This window comes from Pocillopora damicornis, chromosome 1 (assembly GCF_964200805.1).
Source record: "Pocillopora damicornis chromosome 1, jaPocDami1.2, whole genome shotgun sequence".
NCBI classification, from domain to species: Eukaryota; Metazoa; Cnidaria; class Anthozoa; order Scleractinia; family Pocilloporidae; genus Pocillopora; species Pocillopora damicornis.
The window spans coordinates 5,501,402-5,516,126 of NC_142670.1; the positions used below are offsets into that span (position 1 = coordinate 5,501,402).

General features: G+C 36.2%; 3 protein-coding genes across 4 annotated transcripts in view; 1 reads left to right on the forward strand and 2 right to left on the reverse strand.

The window, feature by feature from the left end:
• The window catches only part of LOC149051536 (uncharacterized), a 37,008-nt gene extending 23,245 nt beyond the window's left edge, over nucleotides 1-13,763 (reverse strand). For both annotated transcript variants that reach the window (XM_089184968.1, XM_089184961.1), the window contains exons 1-4: nucleotides 13,633-13,763; nucleotides 11,753-11,850; nucleotides 11,508-11,541; nucleotides 11,191-11,264 (exon numbers count right to left, since the gene is read on the reverse strand). In XM_089184968.1, coding sequence (XP_089041094.1) covers nucleotides 11,191-11,264; nucleotides 11,508-11,541; nucleotides 11,753-11,831 — 187 coding nt within the window. In that variant the 5' untranslated portion in view covers nucleotides 11,832-11,850; nucleotides 13,633-13,763. The remainder of the gene's footprint in view (nucleotides 1-11,190; nucleotides 11,265-11,507; nucleotides 11,542-11,752; nucleotides 11,851-13,632) is intronic.
• LOC149051538 (replication factor C subunit 1-like) lies at nucleotides 5,861-9,888 on the reverse strand. The gene is made up of 5 exons (XM_089185134.1): nucleotides 9,772-9,888; nucleotides 8,423-8,602; nucleotides 7,709-7,947; nucleotides 6,916-7,062; nucleotides 5,861-6,198 (listed from the first exon to the last, which is right to left on the reverse strand). Exons 3-5 carry the CDS (start codon nucleotides 7,917-7,919, stop codon nucleotides 5,876-5,878), a joined length of 681 nt encoding a protein of 226 aa, XP_089041260.1. The 5' UTR covers nucleotides 7,920-7,947; nucleotides 8,423-8,602; nucleotides 9,772-9,888; the 3' UTR covers nucleotides 5,861-5,875.
• A 319-nt stretch (nucleotides 13,764-14,082) lies between the features above and the next one.
• Nucleotides 14,083-14,725, forward strand: part of LOC149051539 (stimulated by retinoic acid gene 6 protein-like) — a 42,272-nt gene continuing 41,629 nt past the window's right edge. The window contains exon 1 of the mRNA XM_089214435.1: nucleotides 14,083-14,098. Coding sequence (XP_089070561.1) covers nucleotides 14,083-14,098 — 16 coding nt within the window. The remainder of the gene's footprint in view (nucleotides 14,099-14,725) is intronic.

The following is a 14,725-nucleotide window of genomic DNA, read 5'->3' on the forward strand; positions in this document are numbered from 1 at the left end:
ATATCTACGAAAACCGAACTCTGACAGATAACCACTTAGAAATGATACTACTAACTCCCTTGTAGATACGTAGTTCGAACATTTGAAGACAAAAATTTATTCACCGTCGACGATTACCGTGTCAAGTTTTGCGAGGAGGTGGATTGATGTTCCAAGGCGTTTAAAAGACCAGAATAATTAATCGTGTCGTTGACGGGGTTTAGTTTTCATACGTGATCAAGAAATCTTAGTCATCGTGGTTCTGGGGTTAAAATTTCCACTTTTGTTGACACGTCTTCCCAATCCCTCTGCTATTTATACGTGAGCGAGCAGGAAAGCTGTGCTCTGATCGGCTACCCAAGAATGAAAAATGTGTTTTCTTTCGATTCCCACTTTGATTCCCCACAGAAGGAAATAAAGAAATGCTTGTAGCCTGTTGAATACCTCGTATAATTTTGTAACTGAACAATATATTTTTGTCCTATGAATAAAAGCTTTTCCAGCATTTTTGTCTAAAACAGAGGTCACAGATTCGACCTAAACAAAATAAAAATCACAACGAAACTCGCAGATTCATTTGGTAATTCCGTGGTGCATGAATATATATATATGTTATTTGCCGGCTGGGAGGTCCGTATGGTGAAAAACTGTGACCGAGGTCTTGAAAATACTTCCCGAGGCCGTAGGCCGAGGGCAGCATTTTCAAGACCTCGGTCACAGTTTTTCACCATACGGACCGACCCTTAGCCGGTGAATAACATATTTATTGTTTTTAAACTTGACGAAATTCTTTCCGAAAGAACCCGAATGATTTATGGCCGTAAACACGGCAAGATCTTCCATAAACTGAACAATTTTTGAGTGGGTAAATGGTAGTTAAAATAGAGGTGATGCAAATTTAAGAGAGATGCCTCAGCGAAACATTTTCATTTCCGTAACGATAAAGGTGATTTAAAAGGCTTCCAAACAAACTTTGAAACATTATTTTTACAAGTATCTGTCACAATCTGACACCTGTCAATTAGAGAGCGCGCAAGAAAAAGAAAAGCGAAGGAACATTTGAAAACCAACAGAACTAGTTTGGCAAGGACTGTCACGACAATGTTTTCTTCAAAATCAGTTAATGATCTAACGGAAAGTATTATTCACTCTCATCGACGATTCATTCATGTACGAAGATTTACCTCTGTTCATTAAGTAAACGGCGAGGAAATTAATTGTGAGTAAATTCAATCTTTTTATTTTGAAGTTGTGAGAGTTTGCTCGTTTGTTTGCTGTAATGGCGTGTTTAACTCTGATCTTTCCTTCACAAAAACTAAATTCGAACGGCACACTCCAACGAGACACAAGGGAATGTAATGCGGCCTTTTCTCAAAAAATTTCTTCAATTTCTGTTGTGCAATTTAAGGTACAAATGTCCAAATTGAACGGAATTGGAAAGACTCACCAGGAGCGTATATTTGTTGTAGAACTTAAATTAAAACTTCGCTCGCTCTTTCACTATGAACAAATTGCTCGAGAAAATTCAGATATTAAATGAATGAAAGTTCTATCGTTCAGTTTAACTGTAACCAAATACCTCACGTTCCAACTTTCTGGGTACTTTTTGTGAACGATTAAAATTAATTGCAGAAGGCTTTTAGGCCGCTTGTCAACCAACGTAATGACACTATTGTTTATACAAATTCATTCTGAAACCAATATTTTTCTGTCAACCAAAGTGATTTGATAGAGAGAAAAGAGAGGATTCATAAGTTATTTATCGGCTTGAGGTAGTGACCGACGTGTTTGCTTAAAAATACTTCCCAGCCGGAAAACGAGGTATATTTATGAAAAATGACAACCAAAGTTGGGATATACTCGGCGACTCACGAAAGCGTTACCGTGGCCCGTGGGCAGAGATAGGAAAATACTGACCGGGTAAAGAACCAATCAGATTGCAAGATTCGTTACCGTGCCCTCTAAGGGCCTATTTACACGGTACGACTTTGTCGCATGCGACAAGCTTACGACAGGCTTACGACACGAATTGTTTCGTGTAAATCAAACCTACAACTCGCTTACGACTCTTAAGTCATGTCGTAGGCCTGTCGTAAGCTTGTCGCATGCGACAAAGTCGTGCCGTGTAAATAGGCCTTAAGAAAACAATAAATTTAGTTATCGTGTGATACATCTTTTGATCCGTTGCTGACGAAGCCTTGGTCTCGGTCCCGGCTAAAAATGTAGTGATGGAAATTGGCCGATGTACAGCCTTTTTTAGGCTCACACTTTTCCAGTAATACAATGAAGAAATGTAAAATGGTTTCCGTGTTTACATAGCCTGATGTAAACACGCGGGAGGTTGGGAGAACACGAGATAAGCGTAGGAAACCACGACGCGAAGCATGTAAAATGGTTTTATGGCCAATCAGAGCGCGCGTACTATTTTAATTATTTTATAAACGCAAATATGAGGTATTAGATAACTGCGCGTGGATACGAATTTTACCATCGAATGTTCATGACATCTTTTAACTCCTTCAAACAGATAATTCAATTCAAGAAAATAAATTCTTATCGATAGGCCGACATGTGTCATCCATTTTATTCAAAAGATATTGATTGAAAATTTGAATCAATATAATTTTTTAAATAGGAGCATCGATTACAGAGATCCGTTACATCGAAACTCAGCTCGCCGAAAAATCAATTCAATTTCGGACATAGTAATACAAGAGTTTCTCATTAAAAGAACTATTTTCTTTAAAAAAGAATTGAATTCAGCTTCAGGTAAAAAATACAATTGAAAAAAAAAACAGCCCACATGGAAGGTAAAACTGTCATGTTGATAAATCCGGTTGTAATTACGACATTGATACCTTTATATGTGAAGATATAAATGGTACATTTACAGCGTGCGGTGGAGATGTCACGTTTTGGATACTGAAAAAATTCTGGTATTTCACCGACAACCATATTACCGTTATTATTACTATATATCGCGAATGTTACCATATCAAAAGAAACGTAGGGATTGTGTAATTTTTTTTTCAACCTCGAGCTTTGTTACAAACTTACAAAGAGATATTTGCTGATTTTGATATTGACGAGAGCTCTAATTATATACGTCACGTTATCTAGCTTTGTCACATGCTCATCACGCGCTTCTGCCGCATAATCATCACGCACAGTTAAACCTTTAACTCCCGTGATCTAATTGTTAATTCTCCCCTCTAGCTGCTACATGTTTCATTTCAAAGTAGATACAGAAATTTGGTGTTAGTTCAAAGATAACAAATTCTACCTGATAAAACTTTGAGTATTCTCATTGCCTGTTTGCTGGATAATGTATTGATATTACAAGGATAAGTTACAAGTTATATCACTTCTAGGAGTTTAAGGCTTTAGGAAATTGCATCGCGTGCAGACTATTAAACCAGTCAAATGAGAGAAACCATTGAAATATCTTCACATCTGATAACAATAAACCGGGAAATTCGACTGAAATTAAACTTGATTGTCGTCAGCCGCAAGAAAAAAAAGATTGTGATCTTTCATTATAATTAAAATGAGCTCTACAGCACTAATCAGTTGCAGAATGAAAATTGATTTGTACCTGTTAAACTGTTATCCTCTGAATCCTTCTATTCTCCAGACGATGTCATTTGTTAATTCTACATGCCTGAAAATATCAAAAATAATATCTTGCTTTACAACAATTCGATGAAAAAATGAAGGTAACATATTCACGAGTTTGAAAGATGTAACCTCATCTAATGCCCAGTATTGTGCTTGTATTTTTGTCTGTTTGTTTTATTTTTATTTTTTTATGATTATTACTTGTTTACATGTTTCTCCATGGCGATTAAATATTTCTGTGATTTAAATTCAGCTCTTTCTCTTTCAGTGCAAAACACTCGCATCCGCAAAACCCTTTTCTTCTCTGAGCAGGACATGTTACACCCTGCCATAACTGAATCGATAAGGATGAATTCACACCGTGAGTTATATTGTACCGATACAATTTCTCTTCAAGTGATCAACTCAATATATCCCTCGTTCAATATGATACAAATTTGTTTTTGGTCATCTTCCCATTAGCGTTACAGTTCTCTCAAATTTTCATTTTCCGCTCTCACCATGACAACTTCAAAAAGTTTCTAAAAATAATAACGGTAAGCTTTTTTCTTGTAAATAACTCCCGCCAATTGCGCCCTAAATATTTTTGCAGTCAAAAGCGTAGGTGTCCGGTGTAATCACTAGAGGCAGATACAAAGCTAAAGAAACCACATCAATAATATGTATTCTTTATGTAAATTTTTTCCAATTTTCTTGTCTTTCGATTATAATATGCTACATACTTCTTCATTATCTTTCCTCACCTGAAGATTACTTGCAATAAATTTAACTCCAATAAAGTTCTTTGGCAAGAAAAATACTTGACTTCTCGTTGTATCTAGAGAAAAGCATAGTTAAATCGTTTCGCGTCTTGGAAAGAACTAAAGCGAATACCATAAGTACTCTTCTTAAAAAAAATATCCGAGGAAGATATTCAAATTTTTTTTAAATCTGTTTACTCCATGCATCTTTGTGTGCAGAAACCCTCTGTGTATCTTATAAGAATTTTATGAATAAATTGTTACTGAACCAGTTGTCTTTAAGTTGGAAGAGAAATCTGAGGCCGTAGCTCTCTGTCTCTTTGAACTCTAGAACTGTCAGCCGAGTTTGGATGCAGTAAGCGAGGCCATAAATAAATGTATAACAGTTCGTACAGACAAGTGACGCACATGACATGATACTGGAATCAGAAATGCCGCAGCTTCGTAAATCCCTGGGAAGATAAATAAGCTACCTCAAGGTCTGGTATGTTTATCTACATGTCAACATTGATATTTAATCTGTCGTTTAACCTGATCTGACGGATAGGGTTTTTCTTTTCGGTCGTCAGTTAAAAATGATTTTTTCCTTTGTCACGCAAGAGCTTGAAATTTCCTTTCTATCATTATGTATTCGAAGACATGAAACTTTCGACATTGATGATCTAAGCAGTATGCAGGATGATCCTTTATGTATCCATTGCATGTCATGGATCATTAACGAGAAATCTATAGCTATGTGTGAGAACTTCAGATCGTAAAATCCGATGGTCTAAGATTCGATCCTGCGTTCGTGACGAGTAAATAAGATCGACATTTTTTTCATTCTTTTGTCTCATGTTTCAAATTATTTCTATTTGTACCTTTAGTCAATACCCGTTTATCTCATTCACTGCATTCGGTCGCTATTAACTTATTCTGTCCTCACCTTAACTCCTGAGAAAATGTGATTTGCCCCAGAAGTGTGTAACAAAACGGTGCACTTGGTAACACGAGCAGTATTGAAGAAGCTGAATATGAGCTCATCGAACTCGAAACAGAAAATCGTGTCATTGCTTATTTCGTGATCCATGATTCTATTTTGTAGCGATGCTGTTTCACTATTTATACGCCAAGTTTGGACAGGGCCACATATTACATTTTTGAACTATTCTTTTTCATTAATCCGGGGTATAGCACAATGATACAAACATGCTATTTTTTTGTAGTATACTTATTTTTTGCTGATGTGATAGTCGTTAAACCATCGCCTGCTTAGGGTGATCGAAGGGCGCTGGACTGCCATACGAGAGGTCTTGACAAGACAGGGAAAAATGAGACACACACATACTGAACGCATAGTGAAGGAAATTTTCTTATTAAAGATGCAGGCGATTTGTCGGCCTGGAAACTTGACAAATTTTTTAGGAAAAGTTGACCAATAGAGCTTTAATTCGACGGGTGAGTGAAAAGAAATGACCTAAGGCGAAATTTAGCAAAAAGTTATTGTATAGCGAATACGACCAAATTACAAGGAAAAATGACATCTGAAATCTAATAAATTAACTACAGAGGAAAATCAGTTTAGTAAGACTGGAGAATTCATGAAGTATCTTTAATAATATCAGAGTCATTCCAAATCTTACAGAAATTTGACAACCTGTCAGAAAGCCATCCATGGTTTTATTGTTCAGTGACTGAGAAATGTGTTCTTCCAAGGTCTTTTTGCTTCGTGTGTCACTGGCATTCATTTCAATGTACGTAAAACCCAGCTCTTCACAAACCAGGGTACATGTAGCTGTTGTTGTTTTTCCAACGTCTGGGGAACCGGACAGAAGTGCTGCCATAAAGGACGATCCATCTTGGTCTTTGTTGTAAAAGAAAGCTGTGCAAAATAAAAAGGTTTAAAACTGTGATTCCACTACTAACATACTAACTACATGTATAAGTGACCGTCGAGTAAAATAAATTCATAAAAGTTCATAAGTTACAGCTGTTTAACAAATTGTATTTCTGAATGTGGGAATTAAGAAACAATCTGGAGTCAATGTGAAAGGTATTTAGCCAACAGCAAGACGACATTTGCATTACAACTCAATTTAAGGTCTTATGTAAAATATCTGTTGTTTAAGGTTAGGTTCATCCACTGAACCCTTTTACTTCAAACAGCTCACTAATACTTCTTACTGTCTGCCATAAAATTCTTATGATTTGGATAATTTGGTATTGGATCAACTAATTATCCCCCGATTGATATTTTTCTATATTCTCATGACTTGTCTGATTGATATTGTATTGATATTGTAAGTAGAAATCCTGTCTTGGTCACTCATGTGAGATAAAGGGTTAGAGGTAAAGTCAGCACAAGAGCCACAGGTCTAACCTTGCCTATGCTTATGTTAATTTCAGTAGCATCAGGTGACTAGGAGAATTGCTACTCCCCCCCCCCCTCCTAGAAAGGTCCCCCTATCTGGTTACAACCCAAACTTTTTCATCTGCTTTCTCTGACAGTTTGCCTGAACCGTTTGCATACTTGCCTGACGAGAAGTTACATGTACATGTATTTGATGGAAAAGCATCTTGACAATCAATGTGTACTCACATTTAGAGACTGGTTTCTTTCTATTCTTTTCCCAGTCTCTCAGCCAGTTCATCAGCTTTCTCATGTTGCTCTTATCACCTTGCTGACCAATAATCTGCTTCACTGCACGAGATTGATATTTTTCTACCCATGACAGACTTGGTTCTCCTGCACAAAAACAAATTACCTTTACTGTCAAAATCTTATGTAGATTAAAAAAATAAAGCAATAAAAAACAAAAAAACTGTCCTCTCTTGTAACTCAATTTAAGTAACACAAACAAGTCTACATGAGGAAGTACAGTAAAATGATCCAACAGATGAACCTAAAAGTGGAATTTAGAGTGGTGGTAAAACTGATGTGTGGGTGACTGGACAGAGGAGAACAAGGAGAATAAGTGACAGATAGAAAGACAGTCATTGGAAGAATGAACATACACAAAAGAGCAGACAGACAGACAGACAGACAGACAGACAAACTAAGTGACACCATAAATTAAGTACATGGAAGAAGGGAAATGAGGATGAACATATTATGTTATCAGTTGCACACTAGCCTATGGCTCCTATGACATTTTACTGGTACATGTATATCACACACATGCACATGTATTTATGTCATCAGTAACTTTAATACAAAGTCATGTACAGTACCTGGATGCACACAAGAGAAATTGTATTCACTAAGTGTAATCATCAATACATGTAGGATGCTTACTGGTGAGGAAATTTAAGGCATACAGCTGAAGTGTGAATTAAATTTGCAGTGAGGTCATGCTCTCGTGCTAATTGTTGGAAAGGTTTGAAACACCCACCTTTCAGTGCAGTTGATGATGATAGTGTTTGTGTTGTTGGAGATGACACAGATTTTTCATTCAGTTGTGATGAATCACCTTCAAACTGATCTCTTCCCTGACTGAGGGACTCCACTGGTTCAGTTTTCTCCTTCTTCTTTGTCCTTTTCTCCACACTTGATGGTCTCATTGCCTGGTTTTGTTCTGACAAGCTCAAACAGATGGTCTTCATCTATTGGTGATGTTCCACATAGCTTAGCCTAACAGATAAGCACCAAATTAAAAAAACAAAAAAAGAAACAACAACAACAACAACAACAACAACAACAAAGGAACCATAGGTTTCTTGCCAGGTAATGTTTAGCTATTCAAGGAAGGAAATACGACCTTAAACCAGTTGAAAAGGTCTCTTAACAAAGAAACATTAATGAACTCCACAGCAAGAAATATAAGTTTATGCTCATGAAAAAAAAAACTCTCTTAGAAGCCAACAAAAGAAAGAAAATGATAAATTTCTACCATGGTAAATTTTTCAGTTCTTGTTAGTTTGCTCTACAGACTTACAAATTGTCAATGAACTGTGTTAATTTATGCAAATTTGTGGCAAGTTTCTAAGGTGTTTTGCAGTAAGCTGCACCCAGATTTGTTATAAAAATTTAGTGAAAAAGGTACAGCTTATATGTTTATGTTCACAGTTCTCTTTTTTCCTCTTTTGAGCTGTGCGTTACAATGTACCTTGGAAAGTTTACTCTCCCCAGGATCCTGTCCTATGATGACATAACTTGTTTTCTTGCTCACTGATTGGGTAACTTTTCCACCATATCTTTGAATCAAATCTGCTGCCTCCTCTCTCTCAATACTTTCCAAGATTCCCGTAATAACAAATGTCAGTCCATCCAAACAGTTTACTGCTTCCTAAAAATTTAAATTATCAAGTGCATGCATAATTCAAGATGAGCAGACAAATAATTAATTCTCCCCTTGAAGGCCTCTTAACACTGTCCAAACTGAAAAGTTATAAATGGCAAAATAGTAAAAAACTCTGTAGATACACCATAAACATTCCAGATCAATGTCACCATCTGCGCACCCACCCCTCCCCTAACCCAACAACCATCAACTGCTTACAAGTAAGGGTTAATGTTGGATTAGGGGAGGAGTAGGTGGGCAGTTTCTCAGATACTGACACTGAACCAACATTTGAACAACAACTGAGAGTAAAAGGATAAAATAAATTTTTTTGTTTAACCCTTTAACTTCCACGAGTGACCAAGACAGAACTTCTCCTTACAATATCAATACAATATCATGCAGACAAGTGATGAGAATAAATAATCAACCAGGGGATTATTAGTTGATCCAAGACCAAATTCTCCAAACTAACATTACAAGAATTGTATGACAGACAGTAAGGAGAATTACTATTGACATCTCAGAAGTAAAAGGGTTAATCAAAGCATGCATTTTACAATTTTTTTCTGTAAACTGTATCTGCAGATTTTCCAAATAAGCCTTAATTCTAATAATCTTCATTTTCCTTTGTCTTGCATCTCTCATTAAAATTTGAAAGGATGGAAAACAAACCAGAAAGAGCTTTGAGAGATAATAATAATTTAACTAACATAAGAAATTAACATGTAACTTCTCCCGGAGAATATCCATACATTATCCAGCCAATAGGTAATGAGAATACTAAAACTCATCAGGCACATGTAGTTGTGTTATTAAATATCTAAGAGGCCAAAGGACTTTTCCCTTTAAGGGGGCCCATGGTGTAGTTTTTGCCAAAACTATTCCTCAATTGGTCACTACCCATTAATTTTGTGACATGGTATATGTTCACTGTAGTTCATCCCGATATAACTATAACAGATTGGCAGAGGGTCTACAAGGAATGCTTGACTAAGCCTAAAAATTAACATGTGATGCATGAATTTTACAGAAAGGCAAGATATGGTGAGGTTTAAAGTTTTCCCTGTTCAAATAATGCACAATGTGTGAAGTACTGTTTAAAATACACAGGATGCCTGATTTTTTCTTTAAAAAAAAAGTTGTGGGCAAAACAAGAGTAGTTAGTTATTCACCTGTTTTCTCTTTTGGCAAATGTTTTCCTGGATTCCCTTTCAACTAAAGTAGAACCAAAGAAATCAAAAGTAGAAGTTTCTTTTTTCTCTTTAGGTTTGACTGGACTGAAGCAAGAATAACAATCCTTGTGTTAAACATTTTAGTTCTTTTTTGTTTTCAACCCTTAACACCTAAAACTCAGTATGCATATTCTCCATACTGTTCTCTGTACATTTCCTAAGGTGCTGACAAGGAAAATTTGTTTAACAAACAAGAGCTTAGTTGGTGATCATTTCCTTTACTCTCATGACCTTGATGTTTGATTCAGGGATGATATTGTAAGGAGAAATTAGATGCTGGTCACTGTTAGGGGTCAAAGGGTTAAATGTATCAGCATAAGAGCAGTGTCCTATGACAGATCTAATATTCTCAATGCCTGATGGAAGAGAGGAAAAAACAAACACACAGACAACTGGCAAACAAAATTTAGCTGGATATGTTTAGGAGAAGCCAGATTCTTCTCCACAGCAATATCTTATGTTCTAAATGAACACCATGGTTTGGTGCTGAAATGTCAAATATAATGAAAGAGAATGATGGATGATACCTCTCTTTAACATGCTGGACCTCTTTAGAAGCTACACGTATGTTTTCTGTCTGTTTGGCAGACTTTTTTAATTTCCTTCTTCCTCATCTGTAGAAACCACATCACAATGTAAGTCAAGGGCTATGATATTCAAACCTATTCAAGGCAGAGTGGTCTAATGGTAAGTGTGCCGAACCCAGGATGAAGTGGATGGATTTGTTTTCTTTGACAAGCAAATGCATGAGTAAGGTTAAAGGTCACGTGATGTAAAAACTGACCTTATTTTACCTCAAGCTCACCTCCAATATTTTCCCTATCCAGCCCTCCCACTCCATCAATAATGAGAGTCCCCTAAACCCTTTTGTAGAACTCAGTCGCATAAAAATATACGGCCTTTTCATGCATCATGATAAATATTCATAATTCTTCCATGTTCACATGAAATTCAAGATGATCACGTTCTGAATATAAATAAAACCAAAAAAGAAAAAAAGAGAATTAAACCAAATTCACAAATTAAAATTTTCACTCTTTCTTACCCATTAACAAAGCTGTTAATCCTACAAGTTTGGCTCTTCGAAATAACCCAAAATTAGTCAATTAAATAAAATGGTTTGCCAATCACATTTAATTCATTTAATTCTTCATTCACAGGTTATGTTTAAATAAAGAAAAAATTGTTCACAAGGACATGGAAAGATCTTATCATCTTTAATCACAACTCACAAAACAAAAACAAAAAAATAACCAAAAAAAAAATTGAAATCATGATTCCCATGAAAATAAAATCTCCCAATCACCCTTCACGTAAAAAGTATAGGGCACCCTCAATAAGTGCACATCATTTCCTTACCTGAGTCCAAGCTGATTGGTCTCCTATTTTTCTTAGCTTTTGAACTCTCCTCCTTCTTGACTGATGTGGCTTTTCTGAAACAGAGATGCATGAAAGAGAACCAGGTTGTGAATACAACCTGACATCAGTATGCATATTCTCCATACTGTTCTCTATGCATTTTCTAAGCTGCTGATAAGGAGAATTTGTTTAATAATCAAGAGCTTTGAAAGTTGGTGATCATTTTGTTGACTCTTGATTTAGGGGTGATATTAGGACCAAAGAGTTTAACTGAAACTGTATAAAATGGAACCAAATTCAAGAAACAAATCACATACCTTATTTTTGGAGGAAAAGGATCTCCATCAGAATCTAACAGAGATGTAAGATTACTTCAGATATAAGGTCAGGTTATAATTGTGATGTTTTACAATATAATTATGTGAATCTTTTAACACAATGTTTTGATAATGATGCAAATTGCATTGGGATTTGACAAGGACACTGCATAGCATAACTACCAACTGGTGTAACAGTTTGTGTAGAGCCTCAAAATCTGTTCATGTTCACCCTAAAACATTACCTGAGTCAATAATGTTTTTTCCTTTCTTCTTCCTCTTCTGATTTTCTTTTGGTTTTTTGTTTCCAGGCATTTTCATCATCTTCACTGCTTGATAAACCCTGCCCAGTAAATTAACAATTACATATTTTCATTCACACAAAGGTCAGATCAGCATGGTTCAGTGACAACAAAGAACAAACAGAATTGGATAAGATCAAGGGGGGTGTTGTTCCTTGGAGCACAACTTTCTAACAAGACATTTTCTTTCAGCTCTGAAAATCAAGAGAAGACACCAGGTGTAGAAACTAATCCCCCTCTGCACAGCTATCCATATAATTTTAACTTTCACATAGATCATGCAAATGAAAAAGGTGTAAGCTCCAGTTAAAAGGTAATTGCAAGTACGTTCTTATGCCAGCTGTATTCCAAAATCGTCAGGTTAATTGCTCTTTCATCAAGTGACCCATGTTTGCTATGTTATTAGTATTGTCTATGACAATATTATTTCTTGTTATTTGTATTTCCTGTTATTTCCAATCTTGTAATTAGTCGTTCCGTTCTTGATGTATTATGTTTGTAATACTTTACTTTGAAACCACTGGCAATGGCATGTAAATAGAAGAGTTCAGTCAAATTGTCAGGAAATTAAACTCCTCTAAAACTTATTGCTGGTGTGTTGGCTATACCAGGCTTATGGAAAAAATAGTCTGGGTAAGGTGAAGTCTCAAGGTTTCTTTATCAATTACCTTTCAAGTTAATCAACAATTTCATTTTCCCTTCAGTCAGGATAAATGAAAATTAACCAGTACTTGTCAAAATCGTGAAATAAGCATTAGTATTACATACTGCAACTGCTCTGCAGACTTGATAAGCTGCAGTTTGAATAAATTAGTAGGGAATGCTAATATCCAAGATATTTTGAACTTGAGTGAAATTTAGGTGGCAGTGTATCACAACACACTGTTTAACCCTTAAACTCTCAGACATAATTAACATGTAACTTCTCCCTAGAATATCCATACAATATCCAACAAAGGAGTAATGAAAAAGTTGTGATCTTGATCTAAGACAAAATTCCTAAGACAAATGTGACCATGAAAGGCAAAACAGACACTAACAGTTATCTGTTCAAATGGGTAACCCGTTTGTTATCCATTCGAATGACTAAAAAGATCCGTTCAAAGTGTTCGACAAACCATTTGAACGGTTTGCATATAATGTCTGAAATAAATTACCATCTGTTCGAAGTATTGTGACATCTGTTTGAATGTTCAAATAATTTATTCACCCATTTGAATGGTCAGGCAAACCGTTTGAATGTTTCAAGGACCATTTGTTAACTGTTTGTCATCCATGCAGTTTGCCATTCAAACAGTTTTCTGTTATAGTCCGTTCTGCCTTTCAGGATCACAACTGTACAAGGAAATGTGCAATAACTAGAGGGGAGAATTAGCAAACAGATCTTGGGAATTTAAGGACGAAGACAAAATTGCTTCATTTTACAACCCTATTTAAGATAAAAACAAAAAGTAAAACACTGTAACTTACTGTACCTAACCTGACATACTCCAACAGACTATTGAAAATTACACCTACAAAGTTAGTTAACACACAGTACCACCCCATTTCTCACATTCCAGTCCAGAAAGATATCTTGGTTAAAACATGTTGTAAAATTATCTACCGTGTGCTGAATAAAAGATTCAAGACAAAGGAAATTTTACCATGTATGGCAATAAATACCAATTTTGGCGAAATAAGGTGTTCTCCCGCCCCCCTCCCCGAGAAGATAGATGGGAATGTGAATAATGCACCCGAGTATATAGACGCACATGTACATGATGATCGATTCTCCGTCACCTCTGAAGTCGAATTCCCTGATAACATTATCCATTACTTACCTTGGTTTTCGTTCGGCTCTTTCCTACATCTTGTTTCGATAATGACTTCGCAGTAGAATCTTTGCCGCGCTTGTTTTCTACTTTATTTTTTCTACGCTCTCCGATATTTCGAGCCATCTTTGAAAATCTCCTGTACTTTAGTCAGCGGTCAACCTACCTAGCTAGCTTCCAGACTCCTGCTATTTCTCTTCCGAGAAAGACAATAGGTCCTAAGATAAACATAATCTAATTCTAATTTACGGAAACAAATGAAAGGAGCTGTCAGACGAGGGAGGTTGAACCACGTGCAGTTTCCCCAATAGATTGCTTTGAAAACGGCAAATAGATGCACGGGGAACACTTCTCAGGGGTACGTACTCTGTTGTGGATGTCGATATTTTCATGAATGAATGCGCTCTAGATTCGCGCACGCTCGTTCTGCGATTTGGTTGTTTCGTTGTGTTGTCGCACATGTCGTCTCCTCCAGGTATATCGTTTGTTTATTGAAAAATATTCAAATTCGCAGCATGAAATTTGCAAAAAGTTATTTGAACTTATATTTTATACGCTGTCATTCAAAAAAATATCATGTAATATGAAAAGACTCTATAGCAAAAAGAATACGTATGAAAGTTCTACCGATTGGACTTGGATGGAGCAAATGTGGTCGTGTTACGATTATTGCGCATTTCCCTAAACTTAAAATTACACTGGTTTGTAAATTTTATCTGCTTGACTGGTAGCAGATGATGGAGTTTATGCGCAGAATTGCATACAACTGAGTTAAAGAGTTAACGTTTGTAACACTGTCCTTGCGCCTGTCTTTCAAAGATCTGATGTCATACAATGCATTCAGTCTCAATTGTAAAACTAGAATCGACCATATCTCCGGAATTTTTTAGGGCTTACTGTAATTTGCCAAACGAAACGAAACGAACTGAAAATATGAACATCTCCGTGGTGTTCCTGGCTGAATTTTCACTACGTTCGCGAAGAGATCAATCTTCTGTATTTATAGGAAGGACTGCGCCATTTCGCCATAAAATGCAAATCTATAATTCAAATTAAAATTCCGTGAGGCTGCAGCAGTACAATTTCCAAGGTGTCAGGCATC

What these genes read in the sequence shown, in the direction of transcription:
- LOC149051538 (XM_089185134.1), bottom strand. Translation starts at nt 7,919, where the DNA reads ATGAAGACCATCTGTTTGAGCTTGTCAGAACAAAACCAGGCAATGAGA. An exon ending in ATCATCAACTGCACTGAAAG is followed by an intron (nt 7,063 to 7,708) that starts GTGGGTGTTTCA and finishes GTTTTTGTGCAG; the next exon opens with GAGAACCAAGTCTGTCATGG. An exon ending in AAAGAAACCAGTCTCTAAAT is followed by an intron (nt 6,199 to 6,915) that starts GTGAGTACACAT and finishes TATTTTGCACAG; the next exon opens with CTTTCTTTTACAACAAAGAC.